The following is a 25,020-nucleotide window of genomic DNA, read 5'->3' on the forward strand; positions in this document are numbered from 1 at the left end:
CCAACGCACGCCGCATCCGTCGAGATGCTGAGAAAACTTCCTGGAAGAACTACATATCATTTATCAACAGCTCAACCACATCCAAAAAATGTGGGAACAAGTCCAAAAATTAAATGGCAGCTTCTCCCCTTACACAATCCCGTTTTTAACAGCTCCTGGCACACAAACAAGTATATAGGAACAGGCAGACGTACTAAGGGAACATTTTTCTAATGTTTCAAGTTCCTCACACTACACTCAATCGTGCCTGAAGCACAAACATGCAACCGAAAAACAAAAACTTCCTATAAGTGGCTCTACAAATGCGCCCTCTAATACATTAATCACATTTCCCGAAATCCAAAAAGTACTGTCAGCAGGTAAACAGACGGCACCCGGCCCCGATGAAGTACACTATGTAATGCTGGCTCACCTCTCAGACGCTGCTGTAAACGCACTTTTAGAATGCTTCAACAAAATATGGGTATCGGAAAAAATACCGGAGGCTTGGAAAAAAGCCGTGATTGTACCGTTTCTGAAGCCTGCAATGCCGTCAACCAGCCCTAGCAGTTACATGCAGGCCTATACCTCCCATAAGTTGTCTCGCAAAATGATTCGAAAGTATCCTGAACATGAGGCTGATGTTCATTCTTCAATCACGTGAACTCCTTGACATCCACCAGTGTGGATCTTAAAAAACGCGTTCAACAACTGATTATCTCGTCCGCCTAGAAAATGCAGTCCGAGAAGCATTCGTACACAAGCAACACTGTTTAGCCGTCTTTTTCGATATCGATAAGGCTTACGATACCACCTGGAGGTTTCGTATTCCCCGCGATCTAGCAGAACTTGGTATTCGTGGCAGGATGCTGAATTGCCTGAAAGATTTCATGTCAGACCGTTCATTTCATGTACGCCTGGGTGCAACCCTTTCGAAGAAATTCGTCCAGGAGAAGGGATTGCCGCAGGATTGTATTCATAGTAAAAATGAACTCCATAGCAAAAATCATTCCTAGGTCCATTATGTATTCTGTATATGTTGATGACCTTCAAATAGCGTGCACATCCTCCAGCTTACCAACATGCGAGAGACAGATACAACTAACATTGAATAAACTCGCGATCTGGGAAGACAAAAATGGGTTTAAGTTTTCACCCCAAAAACAGTTACTGTCCTCTTCTCACTCAAAAGAGGCCTGCAGGTTGACCCCACCCTACACCTAGATGAAACCGTACTTCCAGTAAAGAATGGACAAAAATTTTTAGGTATAACTTTCGATAAAAAGCTCACGTTCCTACCACACATAGCCACTCTCAAAAAGAAAGCTTCCCAGTCACTAAATATACTCAAAGTACGGTCATATAAACATTGGGGGTCTGATGGAACATGCCTTCTACACATTTAGCGTTATTTAGTACGTTCCTTCTTAGATTATGGCTGCATAGTGTATGGTTCAGCAAGACCGACATACCTAAAAAGATTAGACCCAGTGCATAACTCAGGCTTGCGTATTTCATGCGGTGCGTACCGAACGTCCCCTATAACTAGCCTTTACGTGGAAACAAACGAACCCCCCCCCCTAGAAACTAGAAGAGTCGCTCTAACCTGCGCATACATTCTTAAGGTACAATCTCTACCAAAACACATTTGCTATCCCCTTGTAACAAAATGCCCTTCACGAGTAATTTTCAACAACAAACCACAAACTACAAGACATTGCTCCTGCGATTTGAAGAGATATGTCGGAATCTTGGCATAGCGGACAGATTACCTGACATTACTCACAGACAAAATCCACTACTTCCATGGTTCATCTTTCCGACGGCTTGCCATCTCACTTTAACACAGTTCCGTAAAGCACAAACTCCGCCACAACACATAATTCAGGAATTCCTGGCACTAGAAGAAAAATACAGCAGTTTCACAGACTTTTATACTGATGGTTCGAAAACGAATGAACATGTTGGAAGTGCGGTTGTACAAGGGATCTGGGAAGAAACAGTAAGACTTCCGCAGTGCACGTCCATTTTCACTGCTGAATGTTACGCCATTTCCATAGCCATAGAGGAAATAGTAAGGGAGAACCTCGCCATTAGTAATATATACACAGAATCCCTAAGTGCACTTAGACCTCTTCATGCTAGAAATGCAGTCACGCCATTATTAGGAGACATTATACACAATTTAATAAAAGCCACCACACAAGGACTGAACATTAAATTATGCTGGGTTCCGAGCCACGTCGGAATTAGTGGCAATGAGAGAGCAGATGCATGCGCCGCACAAGCCCGGAACAAACAAGTCACAAAAATAAAGATACCGCCTAATGACTGCATGAAGTTAATACATAATAAACTAAAGAAAAAATGACAGCCTGCTTGGAACAATGAAGTAAACAACAAATTACACTTGTTAAAACCCATGTTAGGCGAATGGAAATCTTGCACACACCAGGAACGTTTCAAAGAAGTCATTCTGTGCCGTCCTCGCGTAGGACATACACACCTAACACACAACTTCATTCTAACGAAAGAAAACAAACCCCAATATGAATTATGTGGAGATGACCTAACAGTAAACCACCTCTTATTTTCTTGCAGAAAACTTGAACCACTGGGGAAGAAGATTTTTACCATATTTTACAATGAACACATTCCTTCTCACCCAGCTTTGTTTTTAGGAGATGCGCTTGTTGATGTATCATGTGTTTCTAGCTTTTTAAATGAAGCAGGTGTTCTCTCAAAACTAAAACTTCGCAGAGTGCTTAACTACACATTACAGAACACCTCATGCACCTTCTCTTTTATGAGAAGAAGTCCTAAGGTCTTTGGCCAATCTGTTGGGACCCTCCAGGCTCTTGCCCAGACAAGGACTCACTGAGGTGTCCCAACTTTTTAAAGAATCTATACCTAGTGTTTGGCGCATGATAGCCTTAGCTGCTTATGTGCCATTAAACTCAACTCAACCTCTTTGTCTTTGGCGCTGACGTCGCTCGGTCGCCATCATCTGACGTCATGTCCGTGCTGCTACGTCAAAAGAACGAAAACTTAAAATCAAACTTTCCATCATGCTAATTAGCAGCTCAGCTAAGATTTTTGGACGAAGTCCTGTGTTACTAAGGCATGATCGCTAGTGACCTATTTGCAACTACATCCACCAAGCCTATCTTGCCAGGCAGGGTTACAAACGGTTACACGCACCATACTTAGCCATTGCCTTGAAGCTAACATATTTTCGAAGAGGTTATGAACTCGAGCACGTTAGTCACACGCTGCCAATCGTTCAGGTTCCACCCACATCCCAACTATTCTACGCACGGAAAGCTGCAGTTATTTTATAGACACCACGCAGAATCAGGCTAGGGAACGTAGTTATTATCGGCTACCCCTCACTCACCTCCCTCTCGGCTTTTCCTACCGTACACTGCCAAATACTCTTACTGAAGGCTCCATGCAGAGTTTTAAATTGTGAGTGCACCTATTCCCGACTTTCCCCCTCCGCATCGCTTGCCACACGAACAGCTGCAATACCGTTTTGCACTCCATACATTATCTAATGGCGATGAACCAAGCACTGTCACCTTTCACGCACCCCGCTCATCCTCTTGCAGCAGCTGGAATGCGATTTTAGACTTCATAAGATCTCATATGCTGGGAACATATAGCTATATATCGCACTTGCCCAGCGTCGATCATTCGCTGTAGCTAAAACTGTGGGCGATACAGCATAAATCATAATTACTAAGATGGAAACACACGTATCTGCCGGTAGCCACTAAATCAGGGACACTACGGTGCGCTCACTTGGAATTTGTGGTATGTCACGACGAAGACCCAGAAACCCACGAGTGCGGCGAGGAGTACGGATCCGCAGCATAGTCCAGGGCCTACGCCTACGCGGGCGCTCAGCATGTAGATGACGATTGGCATGCTGAGCAGCCCGGGCAGCGGTGAGAGCATGAGCTGAGCGTTGAACGAGATGATGGTACAGTCCACGCCCATTACGGACACAATGTAACCAGATGATGTACAGGCACGTGCCGTGGGAGAGTAGTTGAGCACCTGCAAGTGTTGAAGCGTTTCCCTAAGTTTAACGCTCATAAATTCCTCTAACAGAATAGGCAGACTTGAATACTGTGAAGTTCATGGGCATCTAACGAGTGTCCATGTTCTACCCTGTCGGTAAGGCACAAATATTGTTGTTTAAGCGCATTGGCGATAGTGACAAGCAAGGGGACACACACAAGTGCTAACGTCGGCAAGGACTTCGTTAGAAACATGTTCCCATATTTATACGCGTGCATATCGCATTCCTGCGGAAGCAAGCGTGTCCACGCAAATGTGTTCATGTGGGTCGACCGGCTCGTATACGTTGTCAAGGCGCTCAAATACTCCTATACATAGTGCATCTAACGATATCGGTACTTTGATCGAGAATGGGCTGCAACATACCAAATATAAATGTTGGCTTTCTCATCGCCACGTTTATCGCTCGGCTGTCATCCCTCGCTCTACCTCCCAACCTAATCACTTGGCTTCATCATTCCCTACAAGGCGCAGGCAGCTGGTCAGCATTAACAAACATGGTTCCTGACTAATGTGACGTCAGGCGTCCCACAAGGTGCTGGGCTATATACCATTGCTGTTACGCATATCCGTAAATGATTTCCCACCAGACACAAAACCTAAACTAAGGGTTTCTTTAGATGACTGCGTCATTTACGATGCCGTTCACAACCCAGACCATATTAGAGCGTTGCAACAGATCTATGCACTACGAGCGCATGGTATGAAACATGGCACATCCTTTTAGTTCGGCATGTGCAAGTCACCTTGTTCTCTTGCAAGTACACCGTCTTCCATAAGAGCTATAAGCTTAGTCGCTAGTATACCACGTCATGTTATACATACTTTGGAGTATATCTGAAGCACTCACTGTCACGGTGCATCGAAATCATCCACTCTCGTGCTTCACACACCTTGGGGTTACCGTCGCGCAACTTGAACGCTGCATTCCCTGCGTTGCATTTGTTCGTCCTGAAATGGCACATTTATCGTGTACCGTGTACGGAAGCAGACTTCCCAACCTAAGCACTAATTTCCAAGCCATTCAAAATCGTGCCACTCGCTTTATTGCGCCGAATATTCAATCATTTCGCAGGTGTGCACGACACGTGCTGTTCCCAGCATATTGCAGGGTGATAGAACTGTACGGCGTGCGTATGTGATGCTACGCGATGGGCCTACGCACAAGGTACACTAATCAGGCGTGAGGGCACTTCATCGACATCGGCATGAAATACACGAGTACTTGTGGATGGAGGCATGCGTGATACGGGCCCTCCAGAAAACCGCACTTGCACACTTTTGTATAGCTACAAGCACTGTTTCAAGAGTGTAAACCTTCTGAACCACTGCGTTACCAACAGACCTTGTTTTCACAATGGCGAGCAATAATCGCAAACCACTAATCAACTGCTTCACCTTCATGTGTTCATCCGGTGACGAGGATCCGTATTTGTAGCTATTAAGCACTGAACTAATTACTAATATTCACTGCAGTTTTGTATGGCCACCTCATTCCTCTTTCTTCGTTTTCCTGTGTCTCCCTAACCCTTACTCCAGTTGCGGAATAGAAGGCCAGAGGCCAACTTCTCAGGTAGACCTCTCCGCATTTTCTATCATAAAGCATTTCTCTCCTCTCTCGCCATTACTCCAACTACACCAGCATCCCTTCATTCTTCCTGCCTCCTATTTCATTTCGCCGTATCATCGCGTCTGTGCCTTCGTCACATGCTTTACTACCGCCCACAGTGACGTGAGATCTTGCTCATCCCGCAGCCATTCGTTCGTTTACTTATTTATTCCAAATGCCCTCAAACGCAAATGCGTTGCAGAGGGGAGTGGTTTCAAAGGAACGGTAAGTTATGCAAAGTTATACAAAAAAAACGGTAATGCAAGAAATATTACGGCAGAATACAAGAAATAACCACAAAAAACAGCGTGATGCAAACAATTTTAATCAGTCCCCTTGTACCACTTATAAGTAACCGCACTTTAGCGATGAACGCTCTTTTCGTCAACACAGTAGTTCAATGGAAATAATTGCAGGCGAGATTATCACTTGTACTCACGCTAACGTTTCCCGCCAGAAACTACCTTGTCGTTTCTAATAAGCATATGCCCTTCTACCTCAACTTTAGTCATGATCTCGCTCTGCACATTCGTGTATATATCCCTGCATATATATATATATATATATATATATATATATGCATCTATATATATGCCATTTTGCTTTTTCTTTCTTGAGTCTCCACATAGGAACGCAGTTTGTTTTCATGCTTTATAATGTCTTATGGATGCAGGTCATTTTCGTTCGTTTGCTGTTTGATTTGAGTTTGCTCATTGTGGATCACCGTCTGTCTGTCATTGTTGAGCTTTTGTTCTGAGCTAGTGGCGTTCTTTCTTCACTTTTATTGTTCACTAAGCCAAGTACAACCGCTGATACTCTATACGTGCGTATACGCCCTTCCTTATGTAATACGTCCGGGCTGTTACACAGGAAATGGAATGCACAGCGTTTGCCTAAAGATTAGAAAGCACGCATTGAGTGAGCTAATGTGGGCTCGATTCTTTTTGTCATGTTTCCTTAGAGTATTCGCGAAGAGGTGAATAATATCCTACAGAGCAACTTTGTCTCTACTTTAATGTCATGATGTGTTGGAACGCGCCATCACTGCCACCTTTTTCCGCGTTACATTTATAGATCCTAGGCGAAGAGAATCTGCCTTTCAGTTCTTTCTCTTGCTCGCAGGTACGAATTCCAAGTTTAAGAATAAAATAAAGTGGGATGCCTCTGCAAAAAAAAATAACCTCTGTAAAGAATCATTCGTCATTCCCCGCCCATATCTTTCACGTGTACTCTACAACGAAGGCAACAACAACAAATGTGCCTGCACAACGAAGAGCGCCCCGACAGCTCAAAGGTTGCTTTAAAAGTGTGCTGCCACTGTGCAGTCGCCACTCATCTGCGCTAAAGGCATCGCTAGCGACGCTGCGGCCGAGCGTGCCGTTGTCAGCGAAATTCGCAGTCCAGCTGTACTGCCTCCGCTATTGCTCAACTGATATGCTGCTCGTTCTAAAAGCGTCGGTTGAACAATACATCGCATTTGATGACGTTATCATATACTGAAGCCCGACGGCATCCTCAGAGTCTTCTGTAAGACGTAAAGCACTCGAATTCGGATGAAGGCTGCAGTGATGAATAGCCTGTAAACACTCAGGACGGCAAGGAAGGCGACAGCTGGGTTTGACCACCTGCAGCTTCACCTGGCGTCACCCAATCACGAAGCATGTCGTCGGCATGGTGAGGTCGGCTGCCGCTGCACATTCTGTCAGACGAAGTGCGTGCAAGAAACAGCGACCTATTTAACAAAGCGTCTCTTGAATTCACGTTAACTAGAGGTTGTCTCTCATTATAGGCGCTTGGCCTGCTCCATTGCGAATGGTATGGTGCGGCATATTTTCAGCGAAGATTAATTATGTGACCATGAGTGCTATGCAGAATGCGCCGAGTTTGGCGAAACTCAGGATCTTCACGAGCTCTGGCGACACCCCAAGATGAAAGCACGAATGGTACCGAGACACAGTTTATCTTTCGACAAGCCTCCAGTTTCATTGGTTTATCTAGATTCACTCTGGCTGGCTATCATTCCTTGGACGTTGGTTGCCTTCTGGGCGGTCGATAAACTGGGGCTCACGTTATCATACCGTCGGTGTATGGTCGTGCCTTCTTTCACTTTTTTGTCGTTCCGCCGAGTGCATTACATGCACAAGCAAGTTATAAAAGAAATTCATTTAGTACAATATTATTAGTTACTTTAACGTGGTTTAGAAGCATTTTAAAGCTTACAAGATGTGCACTGAATGTGTATTGGACTAATTTGTAATTTAGTACCCTTCGCATTATACCACGAGGGAACGCTGTGGTGGCGTCATCACATCCATTCACCGGGCGAGCATGGCGGCTAAACATCGAAGAGACCCAGTGTAAACAAACTCGAACAACGAGCTTGCAGTGCGCGACGTAGTGATCAGGCTCGACGATGACCACTATTTCTTGGATAGTTCTGTTCCTCCGTGTATAGTTCTGTTCCTCCGTGTGACCGACTACTAACAGGCGTGCTGCAACTTTGCTAGCGGCAGAATTCATACCACTACGCTCCGGATCATCAATCAAAAGCCGCCAATGAGATCAGTCATGATCATCTGGGCGCCAGCTCATCAAGGCATTCCTGGCAACGAGGTCGCCAACCACGTGGCTCGAGATCTGACCCACCGAGTCGACGCCGAGAAATCTGAACCCGAGCGCATGCACCCTCTAGTCTCTTACCAAGACATCACACAACACTACAAGCTAACCCGCAGAACATATGCACCCCCACACAAGTCACTACCTAGAGAGCAGGAGCGATTCCTCCGAGCTCTACAGGTTAATACATTCCCCCACCCAACCAGAAATCACCTCGTAGACCCTACACAATTCTCTCCGCAATGCCGCTTCTGCGCAGAGCCGGGGTCCCTCAGGCACATAGAAGGGGTTGCAGAGTGGCACCATTAAATCCTCCGAACCCTTACCCTACTAACGAGCTTTGGGAGAGAGCCTTGGCCAGCTCCGACCTCGAGGATCAGCAACGGCTGATTGCGAGGGCCCAGGACGCGGCCCGAGCTCAAGGCATTCTCGAATGAGGACGCCTCTCCAAAGCTTCATTCACCCAATAAAAATGTTTATTCTCTCTCTCTCTCTGTTCCTCCGTGAGCATTCTTTTCGTGCACCCCGTAAGACTGCCAATAGCTTCGGCGATTTTACAGATCGCAACGCGCCCCTACTGTTCACGGCGCAATGCTGAAGAAACAATTTGTCCGCTGCTGCTTCTGCGAGGGCGTTGAGTTCCTCCACTCTGCATGACTGCGAGCGTCACGCATATTACATAGTGTGTGCATAAAAGAAGACAGCCTATATAGCTACGATACGACAAGGAGGCGGTACCGACGATGAATCTCTCTACCAACACAGTGAAGGAGACATCAACAAACTGCAGATAAGTATATTTCTACTGTTCCATATTTAGCATAATAAGATTGCACGGATTAAGTCACTTTCGTAGTAACGAACTGAATGTCCAGCAGTTTAACGAAGGCATTGAGAACCAATGAGTATTCGTGCTTTTACATGCAAGCGGGCCCGCGAAAATATGGAAAAGATGAAGGTAACCTTCACTAACTTGGTGAGATAACAGAAATTCATCAGTGACATTAAGACCGCAGAATTTATGGAAGAGTATCTTTATCCAGGTGAAATATCAATAGCAGGTACTGATATAAAGCAGGAAACTTATGCAAAAATTTCATGGGTTGAAGAGCACAGAGAAGGCATTACCGAATCGTGATCGCCACGTTACCGATATCCTTGAAAAAAGTTTAGAATAATTGCATTCTACCGGTTATGCAATATGGGACATAAACCTGGAGGTTAACAAAGAAACTTGAGATGTCAAGGACTGTCCAGAAAGCGAAGTAACAAAAATTGTTGGAGATAGCATTAAGGCAGGAAGACAGGGGCGTAGTAAACCGTGGCAACTGATATGCTAGTTGAGATTTAAAAAAAATGGAATCGGCAGGCAGGCCACGCACGTATTCAATCACTTGTTGCCAATTCATAACAGGTGATTACATAAGCGTGGCAGAATGGATGTCAAGGAGAGAGAACTACAGCCGAGGATGGTAGAAAATTGCGTAATGGTACAAAAGTAGGATGTTTGTAGGCATAGGATGCAATCAGCTCGTATAAGACAGGATTGTAGGGTGAGGCATTTGTTTTTCAGTGAACAAAAATAGGTTTGTTAGTGCTGACAGTAGGTGCGGGGACACCTCACCTGCTGGCACACTAATCAGCATTACAACTGGCTCTGAAAAAGACAACCCCAGTTATGAAAAATAAAGCAACGTTGTCCCGACACATTGTTTTATTATGCATACCACACTAAAGGCTTCCACAGTTAAGGGCACTTAGTATTAATAGTGCAACGAGCATTTTTCTTTGTAAATAATGGTTTGTATGCGGTTGATTCATTCAAACAATCCACTTTTCTTTTGCAGCAAAACATTCTGCTGCTGGAGGCACTCAACCGCCTGGTGGCAGTAGGCGAGCGCCAGGCATGTGCTCGTGAGAGTGCGTCACAGAGGTCCAGAGGGCAGCTCTGTAACAGTAGTATCGGTGCCGTCACTGCTCTCCAGTCGAGCCCCCAGAAGGCATCTTATGAAGGAGCTTTCAGTTTAAGAACATGAATAAAATTATTGCAGTAAACATTCTGCTGCGCATATTAGGATACCTTTAACAAGCACTTGGTGTCTCTTCAAAATAGGCAAAAACGTAAAAAACCTGTGCCACTCTTGGACTATGTAAATAAAAAATACACTAATGCAGCATACACGTCATTGTGCTGTTTGTTTTTTCCATGTGCAAGAATACAGTGCGTGTTGATTAGCCACAAGATGAACGGTGTGTGTAATTCACAATGAAAAGACAGGAAACAGCAGGAGCTTCATAATGCTATCACGTATAGACTGTGCATATGACTGCAACACTCCCCGATTCAAACGTGCCATTACATGCATGTTCGTTACCACATATTCTTTAACAATGTCATATATTTGCATGTACTAAATTTCGCACATCTTATGCCCTTGCATAGCACACTTCTGATGTATCCATTTCATAGGCCAAATAATTGTAAACTTTGTCCTTTTGGGTTGTATGAAAAGCAGCATCCTTTACAGTCGGATGCAACTTCAGAAGACAGGAGAGGCCCCGTCCAGATAACCAAAGCGCAGCAGCCAATTGCCTCCATGTCTAAAGAAATAGTCCCTCTCCAACGAGCAGCTATTAGTGCGTCCGGCGGCACGACGTCAGTCTAGAGTGCGTGCCCATTGATGCAGGCTTGTGTTCACCTGCCTTAATGTGCAGATTCCGCAGCCTCCTAAAGTTTTATCCAACTATAGAATCATGTAATGCTGTGCACCAGTTGCATAGACTTCTGCAACTTGATAGCACACAATGATCAGGAGCAGAAATCTATAAAGGCATCCAAGCAAAGCTGGCTGGCCACACTTCCATTATGAGGGGCTGTAAAAAGGTCTCGCCAAATATTCCCATGACGTCCTTGAAGAAGAGGCGGTGTCTGGCACTTCTTTAGAATCAAAAACAGATTACAGTGAATGTTGTGTATCACGTTAAAACAAACTGAGCTTGGTTATCTGCACAGCATGTAATGGGAGGTTGTGCTTCACATAGGAAACAAACTGCTCTGTCCAGTACAATTATGAGGCCGGTATGTCACCTATTATGTCAACAGTGTCAATATAAAAATTACACTTTTCACAGGTCATTGATTTCACCATTATTTCTGTATGACGGTTCTTTCAATCAGTACTTGTATTACATGAGCAGATGGATTTTAAAGGAAAGCTTTGTTTGCAAACCTTCCCACTTCCATAATTGTGTGGCAAGGCACTGGCATGTTGTCGAATAGCTCACACTTCTTCGGTCCTGCACCAAAGAAGCCAAATGCTCTATTGGAAGTTTGATCGCACAACAATTCGACGGCACACAAAGAAGAGTAACACACACAGCAGAGCGTTCTGCTGTGTGTATTTCTCTTTGTGTCCCATCGAATTGTTGTGCAATTAAACTTCTAGCTTCTATACCAATACACCTTGTCTTCAACCTCACCAATGCTCTAGTTATTAGGCCACAATGGCGCACATCTTTGAAATGTCCCAACACAAATTAGCTCTCCAAAAAATCATGAGTGTTAAATTTTGCAGCACAGGTGTATGCACGTGTCATATTCTTTACCACTAAACTCACATGAATCAAAGGGCAAGCACTAATCCGCCTTACTGCTGCCATTATTATCATCATCATGACACCAATGGAAAGACAGTGCCACGTTTCCGTAAAGGGAGGGCCGTAGGGAAAGGTGTGACAGCGAGGCTTACAATAAAAATAACGGTTACGAGACATGTTCAATGCCAATATACGCTGCATGTCGCTCATCCTACTTCGGCGTTGCGGCAAGCGTTTACTCGTTTGGGTATATCACGTTTTGTGTAATCATTGCTCTAAAGCTGTGCAAACAGTTTATTTGCTCTGCAATTATTATTTTTATCGTGGTGGGTTAAAGACCCACTTTTCATTGGCACCTGCACCCCATTTCTCCCAATATGTAATTTTGCCTTGGTGGTTCATGACATCTTCACGTACACCGAGTTCAGCGGAGCATTGGATCTGCATTGTTCTACTGCTTAAGAATTAGAGCCCCATTATGAGACGAAAATATACGATTTATCCATCCAGAATCACGCTGCCCCCCCCCCCCGAGAAGAAAGAGAAGATACAATGAACCTCTGGCACATGCATGAACAGTGAACAGAGCAAACAATCTGAAGTATTTTCTTCATGCAAGCCAGCACGCTAAAATTCTCAATGCATTTTCATTTCGCCACAAATGCATAGGCACAACCAGCTTGGCGCAACATCCACATCTCGCGCTGCAACGAACTGTGCAACACCTCGCTGATTCATGGTGCGGCCGATAGATGACGCATGACCAAAATTCAGCATTATGCATACTAAGTAACTTCACCAATGAAGAACCCCAAGTTTTTATGAGATTAGCATTCATAGGCTACTTAACACATTTGTGATATCCATTTATTTATTTATTTATTTATGCTTAATTAACCTCTTTCCCAAAAAAGCGAGCCATTTGGAAGGCACCCTGACAAGTAGAACAATCGGCAAAAAGTAATCAACCCGCGAAAAAGTCAGTATCATAAGCAGCCGCATGTGAGATGTTGCTAACACAAAATTCAAGTCGGCTACACAGAAGTGACAAATTTGGCAATATGGCGTGTCTAAACATTGCTTCAATGCGAATCACAGTAACGCTGACATAGAAGGCGCCTTAATTCCTACGTACGTTCCGTCGACACACCCGACTCCGTTCGTAATGTTCCCGTGAACTAGGAAGCATTCTTCTATATATGCCCGCTCAGCCGCAGTATTCGGAAAAGCTAGCCACCGCTTACGCATTGCCGCATCGATAAGCGCGTCAGACACATCTCTGACGCAGTGGCTAACAGTAGTTTGATGGCGTTCAATGTAACGCTCGGCGCCGACGCTTCCCTGAAAACTACCAGTCCCATAGAAACAGAGGGCACGGAGGAGGACTTGCTCTACGACGGTGAGCGAATGAAGCCCGCCACGCTGTCTCCGCAAGACGAGAGTCTTCGCCTAGCTCGTCACACAGCCAGCGCACTGATGTCTTCGACAAGCGAAGACGACGCTGAAACTCTCCGTCGGTCATGTAGGTGAACGGGTCCAGACGGTCATACTGACGCTTGCTGCCGCCGCCATGTTCCAGAGTTGAACTCGGAGGGGTTCCGCGATGTACGAGTTTAGCACGAGTTCAGCTGTCAATGAAAACCAGAGGTCACGCCCCGCGCGAGGCATGTAACTCTTGTGCGCGCACCCACCACAGTCGAACCACGCCCAACTTCCGGCAACAGCGACGCGGTGTCGAGCTGAGAGGCATCAACAATCTTCACCGCCGACTTAAAACACGCACAACGCACTGTCGTCGGTGATGTACTGAGCGCCACTATCAAAAACAAAGCGTTGACTGTCGCTGCGCTGGCTTATATATGCATGCATCTTCTCAGGCTGAGATGGCCCCACAACACGGTTTCATTGCCTGCATTGTGGCGACGTAGCCCACAGTAAATAATTATCGGCACGTCACTGTAGCTGCTTGCAAGGTGTCGATGCGCCGAGGGGGAAGACGATGCTGAGGAGTGCGTATCGCAGCAGTCGTTTGAGATGGCTGCTTTGTCATCGGTGATGAATCGGAGCCACAGCGTCGTAAACACGATCAGCGCCCGAGAATCGCGCGCTCTTCTAGACCCAGTGCAATGGCATTTCTTTATCACAAGCACTGCGCACTCAAGAGTTCCAACACCTCTCTCTGTTCGAAGTCTGGTTTCATAACTGCACACAAGAGCCCTCACCTGCCAAAATGCGATTGCTGCGGTGTCGTTACGATATCCATCTGCGATCGGCGCTCGCTCCAGCAGAGGTAATCCGATAGCACCTTGGACTGGACAACACAATCAAATACTGCGTACATGCGCTCAGAAGCACCTTCACTGGGCAAGCGATGACAAACGATGAATTGTGTCGCTGGGAAGCACGCACTTTTCGCAATGTATCGTAGAGGCTTCGCGCACAAAGATAAAGTGATACATTTTCACTGAACTGCGTCACTACGGACCCTAAAATAACCTACCGCCATTTTGCAGCGACAGCCGTTGCTCCCGTACACTCCATGCTCCCGTATCTATGACTAATGTGTCGTTTTTAGTCGATAAAACGAGGGTCTTAATTACCTAGTGAAGCGCCTGCGACGAACAGCCGTACCGCGGCGTTTCTATTCCCCTCATAGAAAAAGGGTGGCCGTGACCCTCCACGGATCATGACTGACTCTTTTAAGAATAGCACTGCAGCGCCCCTACGCGACTTATCACCGTATGAACTCCCTCGTGCGTGCGACCCTCTTCAATGTATCCGCTTCTAAGCTTTCGCCTCACTGTCGCCACTCGCGACAAGAAGTGCAAAATTTAATTATTTGCTCGAACTCGGTTTGTCATCACAAATTTCTAGCATTGAAAACGAAAAACAGACATTTAAAGAAATAAAAGTATTCGTTATTTTATTTGTTGTATTTTAATGTATTCGTTTGAGTTAAAGTGTAGGTGAACAAGGCTCCGCATGTACCCTGTTCGCATTCGATGGAGGATAGAAAGATAGTGCCCGAAAGAGGACGCACGCCCTTGACGCGCCCGGGAAAGGCATGGCAAGCGGCTCATGGCAAGTGTGCAGACAGACAACGGGACAGTCACGGCATTGCTAAGTTACGATAATCCGTTGATAACAATACGCGGCGCTGGCGCGTTTCGTTGTGCAGCCTTCTGCGCTTGAAATGTGGAAGCAGCGTGCCGCGCAGGGTGCGCTCATGTTGTCATAGGCGTTAGTACGCGGCTTTTTGTCGATAATATTCTTTTTTTGCCTGTAGCTTTTGCGCGTTCCGCGCTATCTCTGTTGACTGACTACCGTCGACCAAACTCGGGTAATACTCGGGTGAACGAGAAACTCGGCGCATCCTGCATAGCACCCCATGTGACCGAAGATTTTGTTATGAAGGCATTCGGACTGTCACATGAAAATGAAAAACATTCGATGCCACTGAGCAGCGACGTTTGATACAACGGCGCTTTATCCTACTGTCGCTTCCTGTGCGGCGTACCCGGCAGCGAAATTGAGACATGGCTGACAGCTTCGAATGGTCGTTTTGGAGCGCAATAAAGCGCTCCCAGAAGGCCGATCTCATTTGCGTAATCGAAAAATTGGCTGAAGGCTTAGCTTGGTCAAGCCTGGAAGATTGCGAAAGCAATACCCTTGGCTGCGCCTTGGTTCGGCTGATGGTGTGGACATGGTTGCCCTTTGTTAATTGTCTTTGTTATTTCAGCACGGCGCTTTCTTCTGTTGAAGTTGTAGCGTTCCATACTATTCATAGATGCAGCATCGTCACCATTTGAAGCATCCGTGATAGTCTCTTCGGCATTAAGAGCGTCCATGAAACTTGTCTCCGAACTACTGGTTGTCTCCATAGTTTCGCTACCGTTAACACCACTCATTAAACTTGGCCCTGAACTTGTAGATGCACCCGCATCAAGCGATGTTGATCGGCGTGCTCGCCACGCTGCTGCATACGCACGTTGTTTAGCTCGCCGTTCTTCTTCTGTTTCTTCAGCACGGCGCCGTCGCTTGGCCGCAGCAGATCGTTCCAGCCTCGCTTTGTACACATCATCCGACATAGCGCAAGGCAGCGCGCCGACCACTGCGAGGCGCCGAGCTGTAGCCCCATTTATCCTCCTAGCTTGACGGCACACCAGCGAGCGCCCTCTCTCGGCAGCGCCGCAGCAGCGGCGCGCAAGGCTTCGCCGCCACCATCGATGCCGCGAGCTGGGGCCCCGTCTCTCGGTCTGGCCTGGCGTCACACGGTCACGTGACGCGCAGCTGTGTAAGGAGAGAGAGAGAGAGAGAAAATAATGCAGAGAAAGGCAGGGAGGTTAACCAGAGGTAGTTCCGGTTGGCTACCCTGCGCAGGGGGAAGGGTTAAGAGGGATAAAAAGAGAAACAGAGTGGGAGGGGGAGATAGAAAGAAAGGGAGACAAGCACGAACAAAGCGCGTACACTACAGAACGGTAGGGGGCGGCATTCTTAGAGTCTGTCGTGAAGCCCCATAGACCGCAAGGCCTTCAACGCGGATGTTCTTTCGGAGCATTGGCCTAAAGCTTTTATTTCTGAAAGTGGACGATTGTCCAGCTGGTCCAGTACCCTGCACATCACTTGTCTCTCAGCACTGTATCGCGGGCAGACACAGATAATGTGTGCGAGCGTCTCCTCGATGTTACATGTGTCGCACGTGGGGCTGTTGGCCATTCCTATGAGGAAAGCATAGGCGTTTGTAAACGCAACGCCTAGCCACAGACGGTAAAGCATGGTCTGTTCACGTCGTGGTAATCCAGGCGGGAGGTGCATCCGTATGTCCGGAGACAACGAACGCAACCGACACATGGTGAAAACATTTGAGTCCCACAGGGGCAAAGTACACTAACGGGACATCAATCGCAGCCCAGCCGCAGCGTCTGTTCGCGAAAGCGGAATGAAGACTCGTTGACCACTTTCATGTGCCGATCAGGCGGCTTCGTCGGCTTGGTCATTCCCGCTGATGTTACAATGTCCTGGAAGCCACTGAAAGATTATGCTGTGTCCCTTATCATAGCTTTGATGATATATGTGCCGAATTTCTGAGGCCAGTTGTTCAGTGGGTCCGTGGCGCATTGGGCTTCGTATGCACTGAAGGGCTGCCTTGGAGTCACTGAAGACTGTCCATTGTTGCGGTGGTTTCTGCTTAATGAAATCAAGTGCAGCACGGAGCGCCGCGAGTTCTGCACCCGTCGATGTGGTCACACATGAAGTTCTTAATTTGATTTCCTCAGAGTGTGCCGGATGATGACTGCAGCAGCAGCGCAGTTGAGTTTTACTGAGCCATCTGTGTATACATGTTTCCGGAATCTGTGCACGTTGTGAATGTGCTCCAAAGTTGCTTGCTTCAAAGCTTGCAATGGCGCTCCAGCTTTCTTTCTGACTCCTGGAATTGTCAGTTGCACTTGCGGCCGGTGCAGACACCACAATGGATCTGACAATCGTGAAGCGGGCGTAAATTCTGATGGCAAGTACGACTGATGTCTTACAATAGTTTTAGCAAAAGTTGAAAGTGGCCTTTTTGCTGGCAAGCAGGCAAGATGGTGTGAGGGAATCCGAGTCAGGTGTCGGATGTGCGCTCTCAGGACATCTGTATCAATGTAGACTGTCAAAGGCGTGTCTCTGGCTATGGCCACTGTCGCAATCGATGACGTTGTCTTGGGAAGACCGAGACAAGTCCTGAGTGCTTGGGCTTGCACGCTCTGGAGTTTGCGAATATTCGTAGTACAAGTATTACCTATTACAGGTAAGGAGGCGCCACGACCACCGATGGGCCGAAAGTGCGAGCAGTATTGCCCGGCCCCGCACACTCCCTAAGTTAAACAAATGGCCACAGAGGGCGACAAATCAATCGAGGCGCGTTTCAGCGTAAGCGCGCATGTGGAGCTACTGTAATTTGGTCGCATACTTTAATTTGTGCTTTCTCTGCTAGGGGCGCTAAACATGCTGAATTTTTTTACTTTACACAAACCGTTAACATAAACAATCGAGGCGTCTAAGGATGTTTTTTTTAGCTCAGGCAAATATGCAGTTGATTTTTTTTAATTTGATTGTTGAAGCTGCTTTTTAGTCATAGCGTCAAGGTTTTTGTACTTGATTAACCACCGACAGCCGAAAGCCTATTGGTATCGATGTGTTTCCTGGCCGTTGGCGTTCGAATACTACGGCGGTAAAACATATCGAAAAGCCTGCGAGTCATTACATAGACTTGCTATAAAGAGGTCTACTCTTGGCAAAAAATAGTGCCTCATTTTGTTTAGGCGTTGATTATCATAATGAATGCGGCGGAGGTTGAGGGAGCACGCTTGAAGGTACGTTTTATGCCGTTGATCTCCGTAACACCGTCAGTACGCAAACCGATGTCACAGAACACTCGATCCATCATTGTGTGTTCTCCGTCATCGCTTGTTTGCTGTACGCCTACTAATTCTTCATTTCTTCTTCAAGTGTTGTATCCTACTTTTGTCCTCGTTCTCTTGTGCTTCACTTACAGTATGTCGTTTTGTCAGCTGTAATGCGCATTTGCCAAACCAATACATGTTTGATAAGACGCAGTGGTTATCATAATTTCACTACACATGTATTAAGCGGGCACATATGGTTCAGATACAGATACCTGTTTGGGGACGTTGATGCGGAGATTAGGATAATTATGACACCCGTAAAGAAGAGGCAGCTGACGGCCCTAAGCTGTTGCGTTCTTTCCCCCAAACTACCCGGGCTGGTAGTGCTGCAAAGATGCTTTATAAAACTGACACGCGGTGACAGGGAAATTATTATACTTAACAGCCGACCGTACGTTTTGTAGCTTAGGTCTTCTTTCTTGTGCGTTTGTGCTACCCTTATTAATGAGCCATTTCTTGACTATGTTCTTGACTATATATTGACACGTGTACTTATCTTTATCGGGCGACCACGTTTCGCTGCCTAACAAATGTTATCGCACAGCGCGGGACGGCTCTGCATGTATCCGAAGTTTCTGGAAAGTTATGGATGCTTCTATCCGCTGTCTGTTGTCGCCGAACCTTGTGTTATCTGATTTCTTCGCGTGACTCGAATGTTGTAGAACTTTGTGGAAGGCATGCGGGTCCCAACGATTAGTCTGGAACATTCGATGACTGCTGTATAAAAGCCGACGCACTTGACCCGCTGATCAGATTTTACGACGATCGCCGACTGTGTTCGCCGCTCTCGTTGTGCTTTAAGTATAGCCTGTTTTGTGGGCACAGGTTCGCCCAATAAAAGCTAGTTTTTGCCTTTCACAGTTTTGCTACTGTGTTCCTTGACGTCACGACCACGTGACATCTGGTGGAGGTGCGTTGCGTTCATGTACCGGACGCCCCCACAAAGCCGTGACCCAAGCCCGCACTCGGAAGACACCAACGTCGCCAAGAACCAGCGAGGTAGCCGCAGGCTGCGAGGACTGCCCCCGGAGCACGGACTTTTGCCTGATACGACTAGGAAGATGGCCACCAATTCCACCCCAATGGCAGCCCCAGCGTCACCCGTCGTGCTGCAGCAGCCCAGGGAGCCTCCGACGTTCCGCGGTTCAACTTTCGAGCACCCGGAAAGCTGGCTTGAGACGTCCGAGAGAGTCGCTACCTTTAACAACTGGAACAGCGACGACAAACTGCGATATGTCTTCTTCGCTTTGGAAGACGCGGCCAGGACGTGGTTTGAGAACCGAGAAGCCACCATAACGACCTGGGAACTTTTCCGAAGCGGCTTCCTGCAGACATTCGCAAGCGTCGTACGCCGAGAACGAGCCCAACCGCTATTAGAAACCCGGGTGCAGCTACCTAATGAGACGACCGCGATCTACACGGAAGAAATGAGCCGTCTCTTCCACCACGCCGACCCTGAAATGCCCGAGAAGAAAGTCCGCCTGCTGATGCGTGGTGTGAAGGAGGAACTTTTTGCCGGAATGGTACGAAGCCCACCGAAGACCGTCGACGAGTTTCTTCGCGAGGCCACCAGCATCGAGAAGACACTCGAGATGCGAAACCGGCAATTCGACCGCCGCACGAACTCGACAAACTACGCCGGAGTTCAATCACTGGCCACCGACGACCTGCGCGAGACTATCGAGCGGTCGTGCGGGAGGAGCTACAAAAGCTGTTCCCACCATCACAGCCTCAAGTGGCTTCGATTGCCGACGCCGTGCGTGAGGAGCTCCAACAACAACTTGGAGTAGCCCCTGTATCGCCCCAGCCTGAGCCGCAAGCGATGACCTACGCCGCCGTCGCACGCCGTCAAGGTCCCCCTCCGCGGCCGCGCCAGGGCCCTGTCACGCCGCAGTTCCGTCGTCCACCGCCGCCAGCGCCAGCACGACCACCCGTCGCCCAGCGCACCTACGCGAGGAAGACGGACATTTGGCGCGCTCCTGACCACCGCCCGCTCTGCTACCACTGCGAAGAAGCGGGGCACATTTACCGCCGATGCCCATACCGCGACTTGGGACTGAGAGGGTTCGCCGTCAACGCGCCGCGTCCACAGCTTGGAGAGCGCCCACGTGACATCGCCGACTACCTCGCCGCTACTCAGTGGAGCCCTCGACGGCCGTCCCGTTCGCCATCACCAGGCCGCTACCTGTCGCCGCAGCGCCGACCATACATTGGCCCAGTCCGGGGTCGGTCAGCGAGCCCATATCCGGAAAACTAAAAGCAGCAACCGATGGAGGTGCGGTTGCTGTTCGTCGAACTGACGAAGATCCTCCGCCGCCGACGAAGACACCGACGAAACTACCTCGACGACATAACGACACGCCGCCGTCCCGACGAAATCAGGAAGCCAAGACTACACCGACGAAAGAAGACTTGACGTCGCGACGTACCAGCTTCAGTTCAACACGACGCAGCCGTGATCCGACGCCAAGACCCAACTGCAACGCAAGACAAAGAACCACCGACCTCGACGTGCTTCTAGACGGCCACGCAGTCACCGCCTTAGTCGACACAGGCGCCGATTACTCAGTCGTGAGTGGACACATCGCCGTCCAGTTGAAGAAGGTTAAGACTGCATGGGAAGGCCCTCAAATTCGGACCGCTGGAGGACACCTCATCACGCCGACTGGAATCTGCACGGCAAGAATAACCATTCAAGACCGGACTTACCCTGCCACCTTCGTTATCCTCCAACAGTGTTCACGAGACGTCATTCTCGGCATGGACTTCCTCAACCAACACGGCGCAGTCATCGACCTGAAGTCGAAGTCAATAACGCTGTCGGAAGATCATGCGATACCGCCGGAGAGCCCTCGTAGTCACCACGCCTTGAGTGTGCTCGAACATCACGTGAGCATCCCGCCTCGCTCCAGCATTTTTATTTCGGTCGGCACCGAAACACCCGCTGACGTAGAAGGCGTCATCGAAGGCGACCAACGTCTACTGCTAGACCGTGAAATTTGCGTCGCAAGAGGGATCGCTTGACTGCACGGAGGACACACGAAAGTGTTGCTGTCAAACTTCAGCCAGGAGTTCACCCTTATGAAAATGGATTTAGAGTTCCTTTAGAACTCCTAATGAGTTCCTATGGAGTCAAAAGGGACTCTATAGGAACTCGCGATCTATAGAGTCGTCTGCATAGAATCTCTATAAGAAGTCTATAGAAACCTTTCTATAGAAACAAGTCATTTCACACACAATAGATGTGCAATAGAGTGTGTATTGACGTCCTATGTACTGAATTCTATAAAGTAATTTTAATTTATAAAGTAATTAGAATGTCTTTAAAACTTCTAACGCAACCTGTCTATAGAATGGCTCTCCATTCGTTCTCTATAAATGTTCTATAGAGAGTGTATTGTCATCATATGTACAATATTCTATAAAATAATGTCTATAGAAAGTTTTTAACACTTCTAATGCGGCTTGTCTATAGACCGACTCTCCATTCACCCTCCATAAATGTTCTATAGAGGTCGTATTGACATTTTATGTACCAAATTCTATAGAAAATTTTTTATTGAACGTTTTCAGAAACGTTCTATAGAGGTCGTATTAACATCTTATGTGCCAAATTCTACAGAAAAAATGTTTATAGAACCTTTTCAGAACTTCTAATGCGGCCTGTCTATAGAATGGCTCTACATCCACCATAATAATTCTATAGAGGTCGTGTTGACATCTTATGCACCAAATTCTATAGAAAAATTTATAGAACGTTTTCGGAACTTCTAATGCGGCCTGTCTCTAGACTGGCTCTCCATTCCCGTTCTAAAAATGTGCCATCATATGGCATATGTACTGAGTTCTATAAAGGAACGTTTATAGGACATTAAAGAAGCTAAAGTGCGGCCTGTCTAAGAACGGCTCTATATTTTCACTCTATAAACAGTACCCAGTATCCAGTGCATCGCTGGATTATGGGTCCAGTGCCGCGCGCTGGATGCATGGGGCGCTGGGCAAGCGCGGCGTACTGGGAGGCGCTGGTTACTGGTGCGAAAAACAGCTCTAGCGCGTTAAATACGCGGTGCCTAGACACCGTATGCATTTTTTGAATAGAGAAAGCAACAGAGAGCGTTTTAGTGCAATGAAAAACGAAAAAAAGAACATGTAAAAACAGAAGTGCTCTGACCAGGATTCGATCGTCGCACCTGCAGATCCCCAGCCTGGATCACTACCGCTACGCCACGCCAGCATTTTTTTTTTTCTTTATTTCCAGCTTGGCTACAAGCCTCAAAAGTGTTTGTGATCATAGATCACACTCGTTTTATATGTGTCAAAGTATCAAGCATTGACACCACAGCTTCATCACAGTCATTCATCTTGTACACGTCACGTACCTGCACAACCATTTCCACAAAATATTCATACACAGTTCGGCCTTTAACATCGCAATGTCTATATGCCAACAGACTACGCCATACTGCGTGCAGTCCAAGTAAAAAGATCATATCCATCTGTTCAAAATCGCGTTCAGGCGGTAAAAAACGAATGCCATGTGGATTGAGGGGTAGGTCTATCTTTAACGTTCTCTGTAATATATCCCAAAAGAATATGGCATTATTACAATCGATGAAAACATGTTCAATCGTTTCAGCTTTGTTGCACAGAAAGCATCTGCTTCCCCATGGCACATAAATCCCTCTTTCCTCTAGCCATGTTTTAACAGGCAAGGTTCCCGTGTGAAGCTTGAAAAAGAATGTTTTTACGTTCGCCGGTATACACATATTTTTAACCCTTTTAAGTACGTCTTGCCCAGGCCCTTGTTGAAAAATTAACCGATATAATGGAACAGGGAACACACTTTCAATGAGATCCTTCATAAGACGTTTTCTTTTTACATTGGAGAGGTACTCAAGGGAAAATCTCGCCCTAAGGAAACGATAGGACGTTACAACTTCACGCAAGAACCTTGAAATTGTGTAGTGAGGGCCAATGGCTGAAGAAACAAAAAAATCAGGCATAGAAACTGTTAACATGGTTTGAAAAAAACAACACAGAAACGGGTCTCTTTCGTCCCTTATCAATATGAAACGTGATACAACACGCCAGCATACGAACAGGGGCGGATAATTTAGCATACCAAAATCGAGAAGCACTTTTAGTTTCACAGAGAGAAGTCTTGCACAGACGTGGTAGATGCGCTATCGCCCAGCAACTAAAACTCACGCCTGTACCACAAAGAAAAATTTGCTTTCCGTATTCAATAGTGTGCTCGGAAGTGCCATAACATCGACTTTCACTTGCGATTGGTATTTTAACTTCGAAAAAAGTCCTAAATGAACCACCGACCCGGGACGCTGCATGAATGGGCTGTTACTGCCGATTTCGATAGCCGTTTCTTGTTCTTCACGCGAGGGGTATGCTATGTTTTCTTAGTTCAGTGATGTATTTTAGTCTACACGTCTGTCTAGTCATATATCTTCGTCAGAGAAGCGCAGGCTAGTGCTGGGAGCCTTCGGCGACAGCACATATACCTGCGTTTATGACGCGTCACATCGGCGCTCCTCACTTCTTGTGCTGGCACTGTAGACATGAAAAAATTCTTTATTTGAAAGCACCGATGCGAAATCTGAAATATAAAGTAATTTATCCTTGTTAGACTCCTTGATTCTTGAGGTTAGACGCGCCGATAGCGTGCAGACGGACTCGGCGGATACGCTATGCCTAAGCTTCGGTGGGGACTGATCTCGGCGCGGGTAGCTGGCGAAAGCTAAAATGTGTGTATTTGAGCCTCAGAACTCTTTTTAGTACAATAGGGAAAGTGGAAGCACACGAATCGCCTCAGCCTTGTTATCGGTGCGATAATATCATGCAGCGGTAGGCTTCGAACTCGGGGTCTGTTCGAGCGCGTCTGAACGACTTCTGGATTTCATGTCCACTCCACAACACTGCGACAATGGCGATAACTCCCAATCATATGTTACGTGCGAACTACTAAAAAAGCGGCATCCTCTGCGTTTGCATGGTTTCGTTCAAGAATTTAGCTATCCGCTTTGTCAAAAGGCAAAATGCAAAAAAACGAAAGTGATTTTCGTTGTCACATGTGCAGGAATAAACAAGGCAGCTCACGCACCTTTATTCCATGCTGCGACACGAAATAGTTCTATGACCCTAAGATATAGCGTTATTTAGGACAAGAGACTAGTATGAAGTGATGAAATTGTATAAAGCATTTAATATTGAGCAGCGCTCGTCCTTGCGTACTGGATCCAGCGCGGCACAAACACAACCAGCGGTTTCCAATGCGACCGTCTCTTCCAGTGTGACCCAGCTCTCTTATCCAGCGTTCTCACTGGTCTCGAGTGAGTCCCAGCGAGCGCCAGCGTACCCAGTGCGATCCAGTGCTTAAAAAAAATAATAACAACGCGCTGATTTCACACTGGAAGGCACTGGAAGACGCTGGTTCTTGCAATCGGCATTTCCGAGGTTTTTACTAGGAAGTAAGAGCATCGTTAAAAAGACACTCATTGACGAAGGCAAACATCACACTAATCGAAATTAGGAAAACCAAAGAAATATAACGGAAGCGCGCATTGTGGTTTATATCGCATATGCAGGTAAATCACAAAGATGTATACCGAGAAACACTAAGCAAAACTGTGCCTTAGCAATTCCGTCATATCTATTTGCTGGCATGCAGTG

The 25,020-nt window shown here is 46.9% G+C and overlaps 1 protein-coding gene across 3 annotated transcripts in view; it reads right to left on the minus strand.

Moving 5' to 3' along the window:
- Positions 1-25,020, minus strand: part of LOC142558244 (ATP-binding cassette sub-family C member 2-like) — a 659,669-nt gene that overhangs the window by 343,020 nt on the left and 291,629 nt on the right. For all 3 annotated transcript variants that reach the window (XM_075670395.1, XM_075670394.1, XM_075670396.1), the window contains one exon: positions 3,784-4,041. In XM_075670395.1, the coding sequence (XP_075526510.1) occupies positions 3,784-4,041 (258 nt within the window). The remainder of the gene's footprint in view (positions 1-3,783; positions 4,042-25,020) is intronic.

The sequence above is a fragment of the Dermacentor variabilis genome, chromosome 9 (assembly GCF_050947875.1).
Source record: "Dermacentor variabilis isolate Ectoservices chromosome 9, ASM5094787v1, whole genome shotgun sequence".
In the NCBI taxonomy this organism is placed as follows: Eukaryota; Metazoa; Arthropoda; class Arachnida; order Ixodida; family Ixodidae; genus Dermacentor; species Dermacentor variabilis.